Source organism: Nomascus leucogenys, chromosome 1a, assembly GCF_006542625.1.
Source record: "Nomascus leucogenys isolate Asia chromosome 1a, Asia_NLE_v1, whole genome shotgun sequence".
Classification (NCBI taxonomy): Eukaryota; Metazoa; Chordata; class Mammalia; order Primates; family Hylobatidae; genus Nomascus; species Nomascus leucogenys.
The window spans coordinates 71,250,826-71,272,704 of NC_044381.1; the positions used below are offsets into that span (position 1 = coordinate 71,250,826).

Here is a 21,879-nt window from a genome sequence, read left to right on the forward strand (position 1 = left end):
TCTTCCGCTTTTTACTTCATAGACTACAGAATTGAAAAGGATGCTGTGAGTCTTCCACTCGCCCCCTCCCAGTACTGGATCAGCCCCAAGGGTGTTTATTCACTATCTGCTGGAACATTTTCAGAGACGAGGAATTCACTGGTTCAGACAGCTGCTCCACCTTTTTTCCACCCGAGGAACTACACGGAATGAGCTTAATCCTTTCACATTTATTTCATAAATAACTTAGCTACAGATTAACAATTTCCAACTCTCTCACGCTTTCACTTCCCCCTATACTATGAAACCTATCTTTTTTCATCTTTAAGTTCAACTTTGAGTTACCCAAAACAGTCATTTGGGCTGTAGACAAGGATCACACACAATGTGTCAAACAGACACACTTGTTTTAACAGTCAGTGGTTTCAGTAGGGCTTACAGTAGTCACATGACTCTCTTGGCTACTGGTAATTACAAGTGTGAACCAATGGCCATTTGGCAATGACCAGCAGGTTGCAGACTCATAGGCACTTCCACAAAAGACAAAGTTTCACCACATCAAAATTTCATTCTTAAATAATTATTCAATGACTGGCTGGGTGTGGTGGCTCACACCTGTAATCCCAGCATGTTGGGAGACCAAGGTGAGCAAATCACTTTAGGTCAGGGGTTTGAGACCAGCCTGGCCAACATGACAAAACCCCATCGCTACTAAAAATACAAAAATTAGCCAGGCGTGGTGGTGCACGCCTGTAATCCCAGCTACTCAGGAGGCTGAAGCAGGAGAATCGCTTGAACCCGGCGGGGCAGAGGTTGCAGTCAGCCGAACCCAGGGGACAGAGGTTGCAGTGAGCCGAGATCACACCACTGCACTCCAGCCTGGAAAACAGAGAGACTCCGTCTCAAAAAAAAAAAAAAAAAAAAAAACATACGATGACTAAACATCTTATTTGGTCTCACACTACTCTTCTTGCTGCTGCTGAATTGCTTGAATTTCATTACAAAATACTGCAAAATAATAACCAGCCCTGTTTGGGAATTTCAGAGCACTATTATGTATCGTAATATAAAATCAATATATTAATAGAGTCATCCCTTGGTATCCTCAGAGGATTGGTTACAGGACCCCCCCACCCCACCCCCAACAGCAAAATCCATGGATGCTCAAGTCCCTGATATAAAATGGCATAGTATTTGTATACTTTAAATCATCTCTAGTTATTTATAATACCTAATACAATGTAAATGATGTGTAGTTATTATACTGTATTGGTTTTATTTGTAGTATTTATTTTTCAGATAGTTTTAATCTGAGTTTGAGTCAGCGGATTTAGAACCCATAGATACGGATGGCTGACTGTACTTTTATACATAAGCTGTTTCTAGAACTTAACATTTTATGAAGATACTAAGTAAGGTAGAGGAGGATCACATATCCCAGCAGTATCTAAATGGTTAACCTAGGGATTTCATTTTCTCATATAATTAATACCAAAAGTTATAGCAAGAAAGGCTTTTTTTTTTTGAGACACAGTCTCGCTCAGTCGCCCAGGCTGGAGTGCAGTGGCACAATCTCGGCTCACTGTAACCTCCGCCTCCTGGGTTCAAGCGATTCTCCTTCCTCTGTCTCCCGAGTACTGGGACTACAGGCGCGTACCACCATGCCTGGCTAATTTTTTGTATTTTTAGCAGAGGCGGGGTTTCACCATGTTAACCAGGATGGTCTCAATCTCCTGACGTCGTGATACGCCCGCCTAGGCCTCCCAAAGTGCTGGGATTACAGGCGTTGGCCCCCATGCCCGGCCCAAGAAAGGCATGTTTTTTAAGTACACACTGTAATAACAGATTGGCCTTCTTCATGATTTTTGTATTATAACCATATGCAATTTAAAAATCACAATTTCTATTAAACTTTAGACAGTCACTGATATTTACATTAGCCAATCTTTTACAGACAGTCCCCAATCTATAATAGTTCAACTTGGGATTTCTCAACTTTACAATGGTATGAAAGAAATATGTATTCAGTAGAAACTATAGTTCAAGTATTCACACAACCATTCTGTTTTCACTTTCAGTACAGTACAATGTTTGAGATATTCAACACCTTATTATAAAATAGGCCTTGTGTTAGATTATTTTGCCCAACTGTAGGCTGATGTAAATGTTATGAGTACGTTTAAGGTTGGCTAAGCTATGATGCTTGGTAGGTTAGGTGCATTAAAAGGATTTGCAACTTACATTTTCAACTCACAATGTCCGGAGATAATTCCATTATAAGTTGAGAAGCATATATATTATCATTCTCTCAACATAAATACATAACTTATTCATGAATACTTAGAAAATTGAGAGAAAATATTGGCATGGATTAATCAAATACTTTAATAATCAACTGAATTTTGAAAGTATTTGCATCTCTCAATTCCCACGGCAAGTGCTATTTAAGCCTCTACATTTAAAAAGCTTCAGTAGGCCAGGCGCAGTGGCTCATGCCTGTAATCCCAGCACTTATGGGAGGCTAAGGCAGGCAAATCGCTTGATCTCAGGAGTTCGAGACCAGCCTAGGCAACATGATGAAACCCTGTCTCTACTAAAAATACAAAAATTAACCGGGTGTGGTAGTATGCATCTGTGGTCCCAGCTACTTGGGAGGCTAAGGTTGGAGGATCACTTGAGCCCAGGGAGGTAGAGGCTACAGTGAGCCATGATAACACCAATGCACTCCAGCCTGGACGACAGTGAGACCCTGTCTCAAAAAAAATTAAAAAATTTTTTAAAATGCTTCACTAAACTACTTTAAGTATAAGGGAAAAGACCAACTATTCTATAACAGAGAAACATGAGATGTCAATTACTAAAATATAATTGTCCAGTTAAATATTCCAGCATTTCAGGGAAAAGTATTTTCTCTACCTAACCTGTGTGATATTCCCCAAAACAATGAGGAAAGAGGGCGGAGAGAGAATCAGAGTCCTGGTCATACACTAACTAGTGGCATTTGAAATTGATTTAACACACAGACTCAACCATTATGCATAAACTACACAAGGAAACATTTAAGACAGTTTTTATTAAATACAAAAGCAAAATAAGCTCTAAGGAGTAAGGTAGGGCTACTTAAGGGCATTTTCTGTGGACAGCGGGTACAGCACCATTAAGGTTAGCTTAGATTTTAACAAACCATGAGCAGAGACAGCTAACTACATATTATGTTTCTCTTAGTAGTTTTAGGGTCTGCCTAGTAATCAAGAAATTTTACTTCTCCAGAATACATGAACATGGTAACCAAAGAAATGTAAATATTTGGAAAAACCACTACACAATAAAATTATGAGATGCAATTCTTATGCATGTCAAGATGTTCTCTACATCGTCTACAATGTGCATTAACAAAATTAATGCAGATAAGACCTTCACTCCAACCCCAAAGATCTTACATGGTTAATACCATTTTCCAAAATCAGCAGAACAAGCTGCAGTTTCTTCTTTTAGACATTTAGCTTTAGAACTCTGAATTTCAAAGTAAAATTGTTATAAGAAAGCTAGTCAATATATTTAGCAATAGAACCACTCTTTTACTTTTGACATCATTCTGAGGTATTAATTCAGAACCATCTTCTAAGCTACACTGGCAGCACCACAGACTTACTAGCTGCTGGTCATACTGCAGATCAATGATTGGTTTGAGCAAAGGACCTTAAAATGATCTAAGGCTAGCATGATTAATAGTTTCCAAAAAGGATGAACATGAGTACTTTTATGAGCAATGCTAGATAAGGTATCCATATTTTTCTTTCCCCTAAAGAATGTTGTTTTAGAATATTTTTGCCATCAAAATTTCTGATTTACAATAATAATATACAACTAAGAGATGCACATTTATGGATGTTAAATGACATAAATAAGTGAACTAGACACATACTTTTAAATATAGGTCATTATTTGAGTGGGCTTGATACACTGCCAGGATATAACCACACCTAAAGTGAAAGCTCACCCCCCTACAGGGTATAAGTGATACACAGAAGTCATTATTTGCACCATGGCAATATTCCACAAACTCTATTCATAAACATAGAGGGAAAAGAGAGGTGTTGTACAAAGGAAAATATTTTGCTGGTTTCAAAGCACATACAACTTTATTTCCTTTCTATGTAAATATTTGACATAGCTTCAAAATATATTGATTTGGGGAGCAGAGAAGAGCTCTATGAGAACTGCTAGCAGGAGTGGTCGTCAAGGTGAAAACACTGAACTGGCTTTAAAAGAGACACATAACTGCAAACCGCTGTGTACTTTGTTGCCATGTGAGAGACCATTATCTGCGTACATGAACTTGACTGGTAGGTCTGTCAGTTCATGGTACAATAAGTGAGGCTAGGAAACGATTACTAATACTTGATCCATACTCAAGTCAAAAGTGGATGGTCTTGGTCATTTCCTATCACTTCCCTTTTCCATGAAAAATAATTCAAACTTCAAACAAATTAGCAGTTTGTCCATAGCCTGGGACCAAACCCTCCTCTACCCTGGAATGAGGAGTGAGGAATATCATTAAGCATTGAGAAAACTGTCAAACATCATTAATAACATTTGGATATGAGTGTTCAAATAATTTCTACCCCATACCTCCTTAGTATTAAAGGGCCATATTGCCACCATATAGTATTATTACTCAGTAAAGTAACTGCTAAACAGACATTTATTATGTTAGGGTTTTAATTCAGGACAATCTGTGGTATCTATAGCAACAAAAAGTTGTTGGTATAGATATAACCATAGTGTTACACTAGATGCAATAAAATAGACACAAACGGGGAAAACAATTTCCTAAAGCTAGAAAGCTTTTAAAGATAAAGCACGTAATACCAAAAGTAACTGTAATAAGAAAAAAAAAAAAAAAAAAAGAGTACCTAAATGAACAGCTGTTGCTGCACAGGGAATGTTTAACATAAACTGAATTATAAACCCAGGCTAACCATGCCTCAGCTGAACCCACAGGAATAATAGGCTAGGGCCACCCCAAAGAGATTGATGTGGAAAATAAATCCAGAGCAATGAAAAGAGCTAGTCGGATATTGTCAGATTCAAGTATTTTGTTTCTGCTTTCTCTTGGTAAGTGATCTAATTCATAAAACACTGACATGGTAAAAGTGGGTAGATATTAGGAGAGCAGGTACTCAATCTTTTAATCACTTACATGCCTAGGAACTAACAAACTACCACAAAGATGGGTGAAACTCACTGTCAATCATCTTTGAGGAATCAGCTGAGGACTACATATCTTATTTGGGAAACATGAGAAAATGGCTTCCACAAATTCCAACCAGTAAACTTACTCCTGGAGAATATTCTGGAATAGATTATTAAAAGGATGTTTTGTTAACACTTATGAAGGAAAGTAGTGTTTGCTAAGAGAGGCAGGTTCACGAAAATATTTTGACAGGAATACTCAAGTAACAGCCCCAGGAAACCCATCTGGATTATAGAAGACTTGGCCAGGTCTTGCATGATCAAAAGTCCTTGTGAACAAGAAAGAAAAATAAGTGCATGCTGATGTAATCAGGTGGACTGGAAACTGAACGACTGCCTGTGCTCAAAGCATGAATCTTGAGAGCCCAGCAAGTACTCAATAAATAATTTGTTGCATGAACTGACCAAGAGTCAGATCCCTCTAGTTCTCCAGACTGTAAAATACAAGGTCTTTAAAGCTTTCCTTGTTATGGAACAGTTTTGAGTCTCTTCACTCTTCTGGTTCTACATCTCTTCCTCAACATACTCACCCCCATTACCCAGAATAGTTAACAGCTACTCTCTCCCAACCATGGGAAAGCACTGAAATAAAGCATTTTTCACTAGTAGAGAATAAAACAGCATCTAATCCAACAAGTTCATAGAGTAAGATTTCCACAAACATCCATAAACTTCCTTGATCATGTGAAATTTCTATATATTGGTTCTCTTTCTTTTGACCCTCTTCTCAAGAAACTTCTGAACCACTTATTTTATTTTCAACTGCCTTAACTTCCTCATCCCAAATAAAGCACAAGATTTATTTGTGCTTATGAAAACATGCAAGCCATAATTTACCTGCCTTACAAGCAGCAGCAAAAACTCAAATTTACAAGCCATTTTACCTTAAAACTGACTGTTCCAAAAAGGAAAAATAAAAATAAAATATTTTAAGTGTCACCATAATTTTTCTTAATTGGTAAGAGAAATGATGATGCTATGCCATCCACGTTTATGAATCTTGTCAAATGACAAAAGAGGTTAATGTGCTTGGCATTTAAAAATTTTCCTTTTTAGATCTAGGCATGGTATTTTTCAGAAAAACCATAATGTAGTACTTCACTTTTTAAAAAATGACAGCAACATGTCTTTATCATGGATTAAGCAAGTTTAAGAAATACTATTTTTAATCTCAAACAATGCACCGAAAGTGAGTCTTAATTTCAGAGTTTTATTGTATTGCACTAAAGGAACAGCAGGATGGTTATACAATTTTCTCTCATTGTTTTGAAAATCTGAAGTACCTGCAAATTCTTAAGAATACCTTTACCACCAGATTAGAACAGTAAGCATAATAACCAATTTCTTAGTAAGTAATGTCTTACAAATAAAAACACATTTAAAATAGCTTTAAATGCATTCTTCACAAGTAATTCAGCATATATTTTTATATCATGTTTACTTATGCTTAAGAATTAAAGCAAGTATATTTATTACTCTGATGGAAATATGGGAAATCTCTCATTCATGCAATATACAGGGATAATATTCAGGCGAAGGGAAAATTCCCACTTTGTATTTTTGTAAATGTATCCATATATAATCATCTACATGACAGATGAGGAAACCCATGAAGTTTCCCACTAGTCAGATATACATTTTCAGTTCATCAGAAGCACCTGATATCTACAGCTAATTTATAATTAGATACTGTTTCAGTGAAACCAAAATGAGCCCTACAAGTTCCTATAAACAAAAGCTTCCAATGTACTAGGACAGTCAGTAATTAATGCATCATTCGGAGGATTATGGCTGTTCCTTAAGAAGTGCAAGTTCAAACCTGTCAACACCAGAGGTAATCATTTTATATTAATTTATACGTAATACCATTTAAAATCTTTATCCGAGTATAACATATGAAAACAGTCTTTCCACAAGCAAAAAATGTGGAAACATTTAAAAAATAAGGAGTCATTTTTTAAAGTAACTGATCAGATCCCACAGGCTACTCTTGGACAGAATCTTGCTGGATAGAATCCCTTCATTTGGTGGCTTTTTGCATGCACTTAACTGGACCAATTCTTCTGTGTGTTCTTCTAAGAGCTCACCAAAACATAGATCATGCTGAAAAGAAGAAAAAAGATGTTAATTTGAACATTCCTAATTATTAAAAAAAACTCAGAGCATGAGAGAGTATGCTTTATATAGCAAACTAGTATCACAGAAAATGACAAGACTAATGACAAGTTCACAGTGATTTTAATTTGCATTTATGGAATTCTGCCTAACATAGGACTTGGCTCAGTGCATGTGCTGTAGTTGTCCCCTATTCCCTTCCAATTTTAGCAAGTAGAACAGCACAGCTGAAAGCTTAATGGGGGATCAGAGCTTAGAGAAGCCATCCAAACATCACACACTCTGGAGTCGTGTCTAATAATAGAATGAGCATCTCTGGAGGGCTCATTTCACGCCAGGCCCTGTTAGGTCTTTTATACACATTACCTCACTTAATCCTCCAAGCAGTCCTAGAAGGCAGGTACCATGTGTATCCCCATTGTATAGAAAGGAATGATCAATGAAGGATCTTTCCCATTACAGAAAGGATCTAGGCAATAGCAACGTTTAGGAAGCAGTTAAAAAAGAAAATGAGGGAAAACAGCAAAATAAAAGGCAATGACCTTTTGATTTAGGTTTAAGAACTGCCAAGGGCACTTCTACATAGAGTGATACGGGAACGGCATAGGGGCATGGTTCAAAAAGCATGTATCTCTAAACAGAAATACAAAGGAGTTGAACAAGCTTGATAGACAACCTTAAAACAGAACAAATGTCTTGGTGCTACCATATCTTGGTGAATGTTTTCCCACAACTGCACATCTCTAACTTTATCATTTATTCAATCATTCATTTCATTTCTTTCATTCAACAAATATGTTTGAAGGGCCTATCATATACCAGTCCGTTCCAGACATTTGCTATGGAAACTTACGAAATGAAAATTAACAGGAAACTAAAATGACACATACAATTTCACTTTTCAGAGCATTTCTTTGTTTCATAGATGAGTAATATCTGCATATGCACTAAAGGATACTCATTTTCACAGTAATAGCCTCTAAAAGCATAAAAATACCAAAAATACCTTTTTCCTAAATTTCAGTCTAACCATTCATCTTTTCTATGATGGAAACTTATGTATGAAGAGAAATATGAATATGAACATAAGCCTATCTTAGCAAGTTTTCAAGTAATGAAAAAGAATGGAAGCTTATGCTGTTTTTTTAAAGCTTGCAGCTTTTTTGGAAATATTCCGAAAATCAAGGAGAAAGCCCTCTCTAGTTGAGTATGTATTAATAAAAAATGAGAAAGTATTTTATATAAGTGACGTGTAAAAGTATATTCACATAGCTTAAAGAAATATATAATTCTACATTTAACAGTGACCTTTTCTAGTTTTAATAAGCAGTCATTTCACTGCACCTACAACACACCTACAGCAGTGGTTCTCAACCAGGGCAATTTTGCCCCTCAGGACATCTGGCAATGTCCAGAGACATTTTTGGTTGTCATGAGGGGGGCAGGAGGGTGCTAATGGCATCTAGTGGGTAAAGGCCAGGGATGCTGCTAAACGTCCTATGATACACAGGACAGCTTCACACAGAAATTCCCACACAGCCCAGAACCGTCAACAGTGCCGAAGTTGAGACACCTTGACCTAGAGGAACAATGAGTCCATCAGAGTATAAAAGGAAAAAAATCAGGCTGGGCGCGATAGCTCACGCCTGTAATCCCAGTATTTTGGGAGGCCAAGGTGGGCGGATCACCTGAGGTCGGGAGTTCAAGACCAACCTGGCCAACATGGTGAAACTCTGTCTCTACTAAAAATACAAAAATTAGCTGGGCATGGTGGTGCACACCTGTAATCCCAGCTACTCAGGAGGCTGAGGCAGGAGAATCACTTGAACCTGGTGGGGCGGAGGTTGCAGTGAGCGGAGATCGCGCCACTGCACTCTAGCCTGGGCGACAGAGACTCCGACTCAAAAAAAAAAAAAAAAAAAAATCGGAAACTGCACCACCCTGTAAGGTAGAACTACTTCTTTCATTCATACCACTCAAATCAAGCAAATCAAAAAATAAAGGGCAGAGCACCCCACTTATGAAGAATGATAAGGAGAAAATGAAACATAATGTCTGGAGAGACCCTGAAGACAAGCAGAAACTTCTGCAAACTCACACGTCCCTATCCTTCAATGACATCACTTTGCCATGGAGAATGAGAACCATCCTTTACTGACTGAATGTGTCTGAAAACTTATGAAGCAGCATCCCTGACCAAACCTTCTGCCTCTGATGGCAGGCTGGTTTACTGCCTTGACAAGCACCAGTGTGGGCCACACTGAATGTGTGTGAATTTGCTGGCGTGCACCACGCACACTTAAGACACTAAGTTATCCTTCGAATGGATTTTAAGGTGTGAAAACCATAATGCCTGCAAACTTTTAAAGCAGCAAAGTGAAAGCATGTTTCATTTTACCTTTTCAACTTACCCGTATAGGTAGTAAAAAAATGCTAGAAGATAAAAAGCTAATTTGCACCATCCTTCCTTCTGACAATATGCTAGAATATCTGCATTCATGATGGTTGTAGGGTCATAGAGTCCTGGGCCACTCATCACTGGTCTACTCATATACCTGGAATAAACACAGTCTATTAGGCATTCAGAAAGGGCAGCAAACGTTCAGATAAGAAAGCAGGTCTTTCTTCTAAAACATCTGTTACGAGAGGTGGTCCATACAGGGAAGCATTCTTTTACTTACGGGTAAAATGCTTTCCTTTTACCATCTTAATTTTAAAAGTAGAGCCCCTAAATGAGCAGAATGAGATAGCTAAACAAGTTTCATCTAGTCTCTGCCTTTTCAGAAATCCAAGAAAAATAGGAAGAACTGTAAAAAGAAAATAGGTGTTTTGTTTTTTACTTATCTTGACATAATTTTAGACTTGCAAAAAAGATATAAGAACCTTTCACACAGATATTCCAAATGTCCATTTTTACTATATTTGCTTTCTCCTTCTCTTTCTCATTCTGAGTACTGTTTTTTTGTTTGTTTGTTTTTTGTTGTTGTTGTTTTGAGACAGGGTCTCACCCTGTCACCCAGGCTACAATATAGCAGTGCAATCTTGGCTCACCACAATCTCAGATTCCTGGGCTCAAGCAATCCTTCTGTCTCAGCCTCCCAAGTAGCGGGGACTACAGGCACACGCCACCATGCTTAGCTAATTTTTTTGTACTTTTTTGTAGAGAGGGGGTTTTGCCATGTTGCCCAGTCTGTTCTCCAACTCCTGGGCTCAAGTGATCCACCTGCCTCAGCCTCTCAAAGTGCTGGGATTATAGGCATGAACCATTGTACCTGGCCCTGAGTAAATTTTTTTTTTTGAGACAGAGTCTCACTCTGTTGCCCAGCCTGGAGTGCAGTGACGCGATCTTGCCTCACTGCAAATTCCGCCTCCCAGGCTGAAGCAATTCTCTGCCTCAGCCTCCCAAGTAGCTGGGTTTACAGGCGCCTGCCACCACTACTGGTTAATTTTTGTATTTTTAGTTGAGACAGGGTTTCACCATTTTGGCCAGGCTGGTCTTGAACTCCTGACCTTGTGATCCACCCACTTCGGCCTCCCAAAGTGCTGGGATTACAGGCATAAGCCACTGCGCCCGGCCAAGTACATTTTTTTCTGAATCATTTCAGAGTCCATTGTAGACCTGATACCACTTTACTTCTAAATATTTCTTCAGTATATGTCTCCTAAAATCAAGGGCAATAAGGTTTGGACATGCCTATTTAAAACAAAAACTTCTAACTCTATATACGGCAGATACTACTATGGAAGTTATAAAATATTATGTTTTACAAATAACCAAAATTAGGCTTAAACACAAAGAAATTAGACACATACTGTACATTTTGACTTATCCGAAGTTCAAGGATAAGCAAAGCTAATCTAAGTTGATAGAGGTCAGTGGTCTTGGGAGGTGTGGAGGGTAACTGACTAAGATGGGGCACAAGTGAATGCTCTGGAGGCTACAACTGTTGTGTATCTTGATCTGGGTGGTGGTTTAACAGGTGTATACACATGTAAAAATTCACTGAGCTATATACTTCAGACTTGTGCACAACAGTTATACTTCACTTTTTAAAAAAAATTCCTTTAAAAATAAAGTAAGCTCTATAAGAGGTATTGAAATAGTTTTTGTTCATCCACTTGATTTTTAAAAAAAAAATGCCAACTAATCTTCCATTTTTATGTAGGTGACTAGCATGTAAGATAACCATATCAATCACAGTATATTTAAGTTTTAATTTAAAAAAATATTAAAAGTGTATCTAAATATTACCTCCAAATATGATATGCCAAGAGGGGCATATTGAGACCCAGTGTAAGCCACTCTGCTGCACAAAGAAACATGACACAGAAGAAAGCGTGGATGAGGTACTCTGGGAGTACAAGCTGGAAGGAAAACACAAGCCAGTTATCAAAATGCCTCGGCATTAAGTCAACTGCTAATCTGGAAAGCAGATGGCAACCAAGTTTCCATAAGGAAAAATCACTGTTTTCTTAGACTCAGAAATAAAAGATGCTACTCAGTTTTATTTCCATGTTTAACTTTTTACCAAAAGTAGGATTACAGGCAAACTGACCAGAGCATATAGCTTCCACTAACATAGTAAGATACGTGACTTAAAATTCAAAGCTCAAATTCTTAGAGTAATAGATCAAATTATACCACCCAGATTGTTAAACAATTTGCTAGTCAACTAGAATACTTTTTCTTTTCACCATTCAACAATGATAGAAGTACAAAAATGAGATATCTGATCACATGCAACATATTAAAAACCCCACAGAAACAAAATTCCCCTTTAGAATTTTACATATCAGTGTTTTTAAGCCTTTAACAGAAACCAGAAATGCTACATACACAATATTTAGCAAACCACATTGCATTCCCACAGAAGTAATTTTTTAATGGAAAGCCAATCAGCCAATAATCTCAGCACAGTGGGGGGAAGAACACTAATATGCACAAATGTAAAAGATTTGCTTTCTGCAATGTAGGAGGGAAAAGACTGAGTTCTTAACCATGAAATTAGGATTTTCCAGGTTCCCAAGTTCTCATTCTTAGGTGGCCTTTCCGTTTCTTTACCCCTGCTTGCCAACAAAATGCTACAGACACAACAGAAGACCAGTAGAAGCTCAGAACCCAAAAACAAAATAAACCTTTTCGTAGTAGGTAGTATTAAGTGAAGAAAAATTAATTCGAGCAAAATGCTTTTTATTAAATGACCAGGAGTTAATGCTTTATGTTAAATTATCTTTCTCATCCTAAAGATTTCAGCCTAAGGACTTTGTTAAATAAAAATACCAAAACCTCTCATTGCAAGTTTCAGCCAAAGTATCTCCTGTAAGTCACAGCTACAAAGCCAGTTTCTCAAATGTTTACTTCATACCAAATGGAAATCATATGAATACTTATCATCATCAGATCACTCCTGAGGGGAAACCATGGCTGTTGATATTGTAATCATACTACATACTCAGGCCCATTTTCTCATACTCCCAAATTACCTTTCCAATTTAAAGCTGTAGAGGGCACTTTTTAATGAATACTATTTAAAAAAAAAATCCAGGTAAACAACTCATCTACACCACTAACCAAATATTTTCTACAAACTTGAGCAATACAATAACAAAAGACAAACTCTGCATATGTACCTAAACTTCTAAATAACATTTAAGCCAGCATCTATTTAAGATCAAAGTTCTCTAAACAAGAAAAGGGCCATAGGACTCTGAAACTCAAGGACTATAACCAGAACAAACCAAGAAAAGTATACATTTTATTAAGAATTCCACTAGAGTTGCTTTTATAATACTTGTTTAAATTACAGATGTTGTCTTTAAAATATAAGCCTATTTCAGCCCTAAAAAGCCAACTGATATCTAACAAACAAATCCTCATGCAAGGTTTCATCCTACACTTACAGACTGAAGTACGGAAAGAATGATTTTGAAAGCATGACCCCCTCCCGCTCTTAATATTACTTTAATAAAAGTGTTAATAATCTACAACTCTACCAGTTCTAATATGAAACAACGTCATTCCCTCCCTTCTCCTCAAAAGGAGTCCAGAAAGATTTACTACCCATCTCTCTTAAAAACCAACCCTCTCCGAGCATTCTTTAATGACAAAATTTCCCCATAAGAGACAAAAAAATTATTCAATTTAGGAACCAAGGTTCAAACAGAAACTAGTATCCAGAAAAAATACCTCATGCAAATATGGCTGAAATGATAGCATTTAAACATGCAAAATATAATATTCTCTTGTTAAAGTTCACAATTTAAAAAACAGTGATATTTGTCTTCCCCCATACTTTGGCAGAACTGTCAAAACAAATTTAAATAGGGAAAACTGTCAGATGCACTGCTATTCAGCCAATTATCGGCACCCTATCCAAAAGGCAACCTGTGCTGCTATAAAAACGTCCTTCAACCTCCTGTAGCATTAGGATGTCCCAAGCACATGTCTCTTCTCAGTGAGAATTTCTTTCCATTAAGAAAAGCCAGGAATCGCACATTACCTGTTAAAATGAAACCTGTCCCTCCTAAATTTACAATACATTAGGAAAATACAAGAACTTGAGCTTCAAAAATTAGGCTGTCTTCAGTTCAAATTCTGACTCCATCTTAGCTGTATAACATTCGGCAAAGTGTTTTAACCTGGCAAAGCTTCAGTTTACTCTCCTATTCATGAGATAACAATATACCTACCTCAGGATTGTCATGAGAATTAAATTTAAAAATTCAGGCAAAGTGCTTAGCACAGAGCCTAGCACCCAGGAAAATCCTCATCTGATTTCAGATATTTTTACCTTCATCATCATTTGGTTATTTGAAGTGATGAAAAGACAAACAGCATAGAATACTATTAATAAACAGCTATCAAAAGGGGAAATTTCAGTTTCTTCATTTCCTGGTAACAACTTCAACTACTTAGGTTAAGATGTTTTACAATTAACACTTAATACTTTCCAGCAGAAGGCAAATTCATCTTCTTATGTCTTGTTTCATAAGAGCAAAGAAACAGCTAATAAGTTAATACTTTTAATTGTACCTACATCAACTCTTACTGTAACAGTTCTCTAAAGACAAACTAGAAATCTCTTCCACCATCCACATTTATCTGGGAAACAATAATAAAGTACCCAACTAACTTTCTAGATGCTTTTCCAAATAAAATCCCTCTAGCACACTAGTGCTAGTACACTAGTATGCTAGACAATTAAAATCTACATAAACTCTCCCCTTCGTTAAATAATTTTTAAAGCTGAATTACTGTATTTTATTTCTTGAAGACATAGCCACTGCTTTCTTATAAACAACCAACCTTTCAATTACTGACCAGTCAGGCAAAATCAAATACACAGGCTAAAGGAGAATCTTCCTAAATGCAGTCAAAAATACAAAAAACAAACTGGGTACCCTGGTGTGTGCCTGTAATCCCAGCTACCCAGGAGGTTGAGGCAGGAGGATCACTTGACCCAGGAGTTTGATACAAGCCTGGGCAATATAGAGAGACCCCCATCTCGAAAGAAAATTTAAAAATACATACATATATAGTTTTTTCAAAAACCCTAAGCACAATGGAGCTACATTATCACTAAATTCATGATGGCTCAGAACTCAGTGTAATTCAGGCCTGTTTTAGAAACAGAAGGTAGATACACACTAGAAATAACTACAGACATTTGTATACGAATTGTTATCTACAAAATTATGGCACCCTAAGTCCAAAGAATGGCATTGCTGCGAGATCCCAGAGCCCCCAGAACAGAGCTATCCACCTAACAGGCTCTGAATAAACATCAGCTGAAAGAATGACTCATTTATTCCAGAATATGCAAACCAAAGATAAAACTAGATATGGCAGATAAGTCCATACTAAAGATTTCACTCACATACTACCTCACAATAAGTCACAACCCGAGAATCATCTCACCATCTATTAGTCATTTTATGTTAACCAACTTTCAAGTACTGCACCAAATAATTTCACATAGAAGTGCCTATGGCTATAACATAAAAAAACGCATACGCATTTAACAGCTTTCCCTACTTGACTGGGCCAGCAAGCATATATTTGCATAAAATATGAAATTTCATGAAATCATAAACCTCAACAGGCATATGAACGAGCACACTGAACAAAACGTTACAAATACAAATGCCCTAACCCTCCCCATGAAATGAATATAGCATTAAAACATTAAACTAAAAAGCAGTACACACCTTTAATGCAATTTTGACTCTTTTAATCTTTTTGACCTTTTCAACTGTCTTTGGCCGACAATGTAAAAAGCAGATTGGAAGAATGTTAGTATGACAGCTGACAAGATCACCAGCAGATTAATAATAGAATAGTCAAGCATGACAGGAGAAAGAAGATTTTTAAAATTCTGCCTACTTCAAAAAGTACAAATATATTATGCTACTGAGAATACTGGCCATTTTCAAATTACATCAAGTTAAAAACAAATATATTTTTAAAATCTAAAGATAAATCCTATATTATAACTTACGGGATTCAGGGTATTACACTGGTCTATAGGATTCTTGTAATCAGTCTTCAGCTCATCAAATGCTATAATCTAAAATAAAATTACAACAGTTAGGACCACTCACTTTAATTAAAAGCAGCAACAAACCTGCCCCATCTTCAAATAATTATTAAAGTTAATAAAACAACAACAAAAGTACACCAAGATCACAAATACCAATTTATGGTAAACTCAAATATGACAAAAAGAAGAACCAGAATACGATTTAAAGTGAAAACACTCTTAGTATCACTAAAATTTGGTATTACTGTAATAAATACCTTCAATTTTCAATTTCTTCAATGCCTCTGCTCAAGTTATTTCAACTTATCTCTACTTGAAATAATCTTTTGAGTAGAAAAATCATTTCAACTCTTTATCCAAATTCCTCTTTATCCTAAAAAAAAAAAAAAAAAAAAAACCTTCCTATGTCAACTTCTTTCTGCAGGCTTTCCTAACTCCTTTGGGCAGAAGTAATTGCATCCTTGTCCACATCTCCACACAGCATGGGACTCTATAATGCCATCGATATGGCTTTTCTCACACTGGAGTGTGGTATTTACACACAGGTCTGTCTGCCCCTCTACACTCTCAGGGAGAAAGACCATTTTTATTTATCTGTGCATGCTCCTCCTCCCTTGGCACAGTGCTCAGTGGGACACTAGAGATGGGCTTGAACTCTTCAATGTGTTCCCATTTGTGCCCAGACACATACGTTGCTAAGGATGCTTTTGTCCACACTCTGGAGGAATGTGGCTTCAACCTCAAGGGTCACTAGAATGTACATTAAGAGTCAAAATAGGGACTCTGCACCACTTTGTGGCATCATTTCCGGTGACAAAGAAAGAAGAGAGACGCAGCAAGTTGATGGGGGAACCATTTTAGTTGCTAACACTACTCACCCCAGGGACACACAACCTAAGCTATCTTTCCCCTAATGAGTTAGGAATAGTATCTTTATATGTGAAAGTGTTGCTCAATATTATCAGTAATCAGTAAAGTTACATATTTCCATCTTTTAACATGACTGTTTATTTCCCTGTTAAAATTTAGATTCATAAGTATCTTTATATGTGAAAGTGTTGCTCAATATTATCAGTAATCAGTAAAGTTACATATTTCCATCTTTTAACATGACTGTTTATTTCCCTGTTAAAATTTAGATTCATAAAAAGACGGTTTTTTTAATTTCTACAGTTCTATAAAATTCACCAACCTGCCCTAATAAAAACTCCAACCAAATAGCAATAGAAGGAAAATAATAAAACATTAGAATGTAATCTCTGAAAGAACAAAGATTGTTGTATTTACTATTATGTCCCAGGGCCTAATATATAAAATAGTGCCTGGCACATAGTTAAGTGTTCAATAAATATTAAATGGAAGGAGGGGGTGAAAAAAATAGCACTAGGGATTTAAAAAAAAAAAAAATGCAGAACTCACCGGGGAGATTTCCCTTGGCTAATGACACCTAACACAAATGCTAAAAACATAAATGTGTAATTAGAAAATACTAATTTCTGATTACTTACGGACATTATTAGTCTGCTACTTGACGTCAGCCATGGTATATAACCCCAACGCATTTTAGTAATAGAGCTCAAGACAAGAATCATAATCATAAGTACTTGTCTATAACAAGATCCAACTTAACAGAATACAAAACTTGTCTTTAAAACTGACATTTACTTGGACATTTTCTTCAGGTGACTTCAAGGGAATTTTTTTTTTTTTCCTTGAGACAGGGTCTTACTCTGTCACCCAGGCTGTAGTGCAGTGGCACAATCTCAGCTCACTGCAACCTCCACCTCCTCAGCTCAAATGATTCTCCTGCCTCAGCCTCCGGAGTAGCTGGGACTACAGGTGCATGCCACCATGCCCGGCTAATTTTTGTATTTTTTGTAGAGATGGGATTTTACCATGTTGCCCAGGCTGGTCTCAAACTCCTGAGCTCAGGTGATCCAGCTGCCTTGGCCTCCCAAAGTGCTGGGATTACAGGAATGAGCCACTGTGCCTAGTCACAGGGATTTTTTAAGTATGTTGTTGAATGGGTTTCTCTCTGAGTGCTATAGGCTAGGGTTTTCGAACCTCTTCTGAGAAGATTCTTAAATTAATGATTTTCAAATCTTTTTGCAGCTATGCGGCTTAGCAAAGACACCAAAAAATTTCCCACAGAAGTATAACAAAAATAAAACAGATAAATCCCTAAAGATGCCCACGTACACAATTCAGGATACCTTCCAATTTGATACACATCTTTAAGGAATGACTTCTAAACTTTTAATTTTTCAAACAATATATGCTCCCGACTCTATTCTCCACAGAGCATCAATGACATGAATTAGGACTAAATTGACAGATATAATCATCAGCATAAAAAACATTCTCTAATACAGTGATTAATGTAAATAAGATTTTTGGAATGTAATTTAAAAATTGTAAAATGAGTCTTCTGAAAGATACTTCAACTACCTGCTTGCTAGACTTTGGTTTAACTCCTCCAAATCTCAGGTTGAAATCTGATCCCCAATGTTGGAGGCGGGATCTAACGGGAGGTGTTTGGGTCATGGGAGCAGATCCCGCATGAATGGTTTGGTGTCATCTTGGAGGGAATAAGTGAGTTCTCCTGCTATTAGGACCCAAGAGAACTGGCTTGTAAACAGCGCCTGGCACCTCCCCCTCTTTTTCCTTTGCTTCCTCTCACTACGGGATCTCTATACACTACTCCCCCACCATGAGTGGAAGCAGGCTGAGACTTTCACCAGATGCCCAGTCTTACAGCCAGCAGAATCCTGAGGTAAATAAACCTCTTTTTTCTTTGTAAATTGCTCAGCCTCCCGTATTCCTTTATAGCAACACTATAAACACTACAAAGGAATGGACTAAGATACTACCTAAGATGATAAACATAAGGTTATATGGATAATAGAAAAATTAAAACTATCTATTTATTTAGAATTGTTTCCAAAAGGATACTAATTCTCTGAATGAAGAAATCCCTAAGCATAAAAGCTCTCCACGAATCTGTGGTATAATTTTTTTTTAATTCTATAACACGACTTAAAATTATTTACTTCACCCAGACACGCATTCGTTTAAGCTGAAATTAAATTACCCATTTTTTGAAAGTGCAGTTCAGGTTCTCCTTAAGCCAAACACAACCTGGTTCAAAATGTAAAATGTGAAAAAGCCTACCCCACCGCTCTAAGAATCTCCATCATCCCAGAAAAAAGGAACATCCATCAAGCACGGTGACTTAAAGCTACATCTACAAATGGAATGGAACCACACATTTTCTTTCTTTCTTTCTTTTTTTTTTTGAGACGGAGTCTCGGCCCAGGATGGAGTGCAGTGGCGCCATCGCGGCTCACTGCAACCTCTGCCTCCCGGGTTCAAGTGATTCTCCTCCACCTCAGCCTCCCGAGTAGCTGGGATTGCAGGCGCCCACCGCCATGCCCGGCTAATTTTTTTGTATTTTTAGTAGAGACGGGGTTTCACCATGTTGGCCAGGCTGGTCTCGAACTCCTGACCTCGTGATCCTCCCGCCTCGGCCTCCCAAAGTGCTGGGATTACAGGCGTGAGCCACCGCACCCGGCCATGGCACCACACATTTTCATCAGAGGCCTACTAAGGCTGAGCTAGTCTGTATCCCAAATTGTCTTAGGTATTTTTCTTCCACCAAAGCAGGGCTGAAGATGCTCTTCAAATTACTGCTCCTACTGACAAGCATTCTGAGGTAGCAGTTATTTCCGACACAGTTAATAGCCTACATAAGTATTCCTGATTACAATAAGCAGTCAGGTCCTAAAATAATTATAAACATAATCACACTGCTTAGCAAAAAGGAATGGATTTGTGATATGCTTCCACTTTCCAGACTTTTTTGCACAAGATGCTGCTGCTGTTTAATCATTCTGCCCCTCCATATGTTTCATAGAAATCCTTGTTACTGGCATGATGAAACCTGACTTAAAATCTACATAAGAGTGAACGTGGTCATTCAAATTAAAGGCAATATTCCAGAAGGTACTGGAATATGGGGAAAAGAGAAGCAAGTATGAGATAAATTTTTAATGAATGGTTTCCAGAAGGCTCTCAATGCTTTTAATTTTGTGCTAAAGCAACAGAAATTCTTATCTCTGTAGAACTATGTCACAGGGAACTTACGACTTTTTCTTTTTCCTTAGAGGGACCAGTAAGGCTGTGCTTCCACCCTGCAATAGTGATGATGATGTGTGTAACAGAAATAAATACTGCCCCAGAAAAGCTTAAGGTTTCTGAGCATCTCAAAATCAAATGAAAACCCCCTCTACTAAATCAAGCAATCCTGAATATAAGGGTGGCTTGGAAAGCTGCCGGTTGAAACTCCAGCGGTCAAAGTATGATTTGGGGGAGAAACGCGGACATGCAATCAACAAAGTAATCAATCGAACTTGCATCAAAGTTCACCAGGAAATAACAATCTGCAAAAAGAAAAAAAAAGTGATTTGATTTGAAGAGCACCCAACAAGTGCTGAAAAGTAGAGTTGGAAATTCACCCTAAGTAGGTTACATTTTGGCCACAGTTCTGTGGAAACCCTAAAAGAAAGCCAATCTATATTAACAAAAATTCGGAAAACTTCATTCACACTACGCCCATACCACCGCGCGGTCGACATCCTCCCCGGGGATGCGGGGCCGCGGGCCAGCAGAGGTCGGTGCGAACGCAGCGCGCAACCGCGGGCGCCCGCCTGGACCGCGGCCGCCCCACCCAGTCGGAGAGGAGTAGCGGTGCGCGCGGCCTGTGCCGAGACACCGCGCGCCCCGGCTCCTCCAGTACTCGCGGCCCCCAGACCGCGGACGGAGGGCGCGCAGACCCCTCGCCGCGCGGCCCGTGCCAGCCCGGCCGCATCCCCGGCGCGCAAAGCCCCGGCGTCCGTGGCGGCCCGGACCGCGGGCCCAGGGCGAAAAGAGGCTGTGTTGCCGCCTCGCCTTCCTTCCCCCAGCCCCAGCTACTCACGTGCCAAATAGCGAAGAAGATGAGCGCGGCAGTGAGCAGCAGCGCCAGCATGTAGCAGAAGGCCGCGAACGTGAACGCCATGGCTGGGGAGGAGGAGCGGGGAGAGGCGCCGGTGCCAGCAGAGAAAGGCGGCGCAGGGCCCTGTGGGTAAAACCATTCACTTCCCCCGGCCACAGCCACGACCGCCGCCGCTGCCGCCGCGGAGCCAGCCCTCTCAGCGCGCCTGCGCACCAGCCCAGCCGCCCCGGCGCCCTCTGATGGCCGGAGTCTGCGTTGCACTGACATTGTCCGCACACTTGATTGATTGATTTTTCTTTCCTTCTTGCGTTTATTCTTTCAACAAATATTTATTGAATGAATGCCTAGTTTGTTACAGGTACCGCGCTTCTCGCTTCAGATACGAAGATGAATAAGATAGTACCTGCACTGAAAGAACTTAGTATAGTGCCGGAAATGAACACCTAAATAAATAATTAAGTTATTATAACCCCGTAAACGGATGTGTGTGGGATGTTCTGAAAGGTCGAAGAAGGACAGCCAGCCCGCCCTGGAGCATTTAGGCAGGATTCCTGCTGTAGGTGTTTCCTAAGTTGGCCTTAGATGATGAGAAGTTCTCCAGGCAAAAAGAAGGTAGAACTGGCAGTCCAAGGAAACGGTTCAGAATGAGGAAACGCACAGAGATGGAAAAAAGAAAAGAAAAATAAAGCTTCGTGTCTCAGGTGAAACCAGCAGCAATTCTGTATTAATGGAACCTAAGTGCAAGACAGTGGTGAGAGTTAGAAATGAATTAGCAAGGGATCAGATCATAGAGGGCCTTATATGCTTCATTACGGAGCTCAGACTTCTTATCCCATAAGCCCAAATTTTTCCAATTTTTTTGCTCACTACACACAACTAGAAAGATTTTTTTCATTGCAACCCAGTGGAGTATCATACAGACATCAAGTTATGAAGAGGCGGAAATCTAGATATAGAGGCAAAGAAATATAGATATAACCAAAACAATTTCACAAA

General features: G+C 38.5%; 1 protein-coding gene across 3 annotated transcripts; it reads right to left on the reverse strand.

The window, feature by feature from the left end:
- Positions 1-3,033: 3,033 nt before the first annotated feature.
- Positions 3,034-21,084, reverse strand: CNIH1 (cornichon family AMPA receptor auxiliary protein 1). Of its 3 annotated transcripts, XM_012504434.2 has the most exons (6): positions 20,866-21,051; positions 15,849-15,917; positions 15,559-15,606; positions 11,603-11,715; positions 9,762-9,905; positions 3,034-7,338 (listed from the first exon to the last, which is right to left on the reverse strand). In XM_012504434.2, exons 1-6 carry the CDS (start codon positions 20,944-20,946, stop codon positions 7,311-7,313), a joined length of 483 nt encoding a protein of 160 aa, XP_012359888.1. In that variant the 5' UTR covers positions 20,947-21,051; the 3' UTR covers positions 3,034-7,310. The 3 variants fall into 3 exon arrangements, with proteins under 3 accessions (XP_012359888.1, XP_012359890.1, XP_003267757.1); XM_003267709.3 differs by lacking the exon at positions 15,559-15,606 and having other exon boundaries at positions 6,426-7,338; positions 20,866-21,084; XM_012504436.2 differs by lacking the exons at positions 15,559-15,606; positions 15,849-15,917 and having other exon boundaries at positions 20,866-20,970.
- Positions 21,085-21,879: the final 795 nt, after the last annotated feature.

Bases quoted from the DNA above. Each gene is read 5' to 3' on its own strand.
- CNIH1 (XM_012504434.2), bottom strand. From the start codon at position 20,946: ATGGCGTTCACGTTCGCGGCCTTCTGCTACATGCTGGCGCTGCTGCTC. The intron at 15,607-15,848 runs GTAAGTTATAAT...TGTCGGCCAAAG, and splicing joins AGTGTAATACCCTGAATCCC to ACAGTTGAAAAGGTCAAAAA. The intron at 11,716-15,558 runs GTGTGTACTGCT...TTTTCCTTCCAG, and splicing joins GAGTCAAAATTGCATTAAAG to CTTGTACTCCCAGAGTACCT.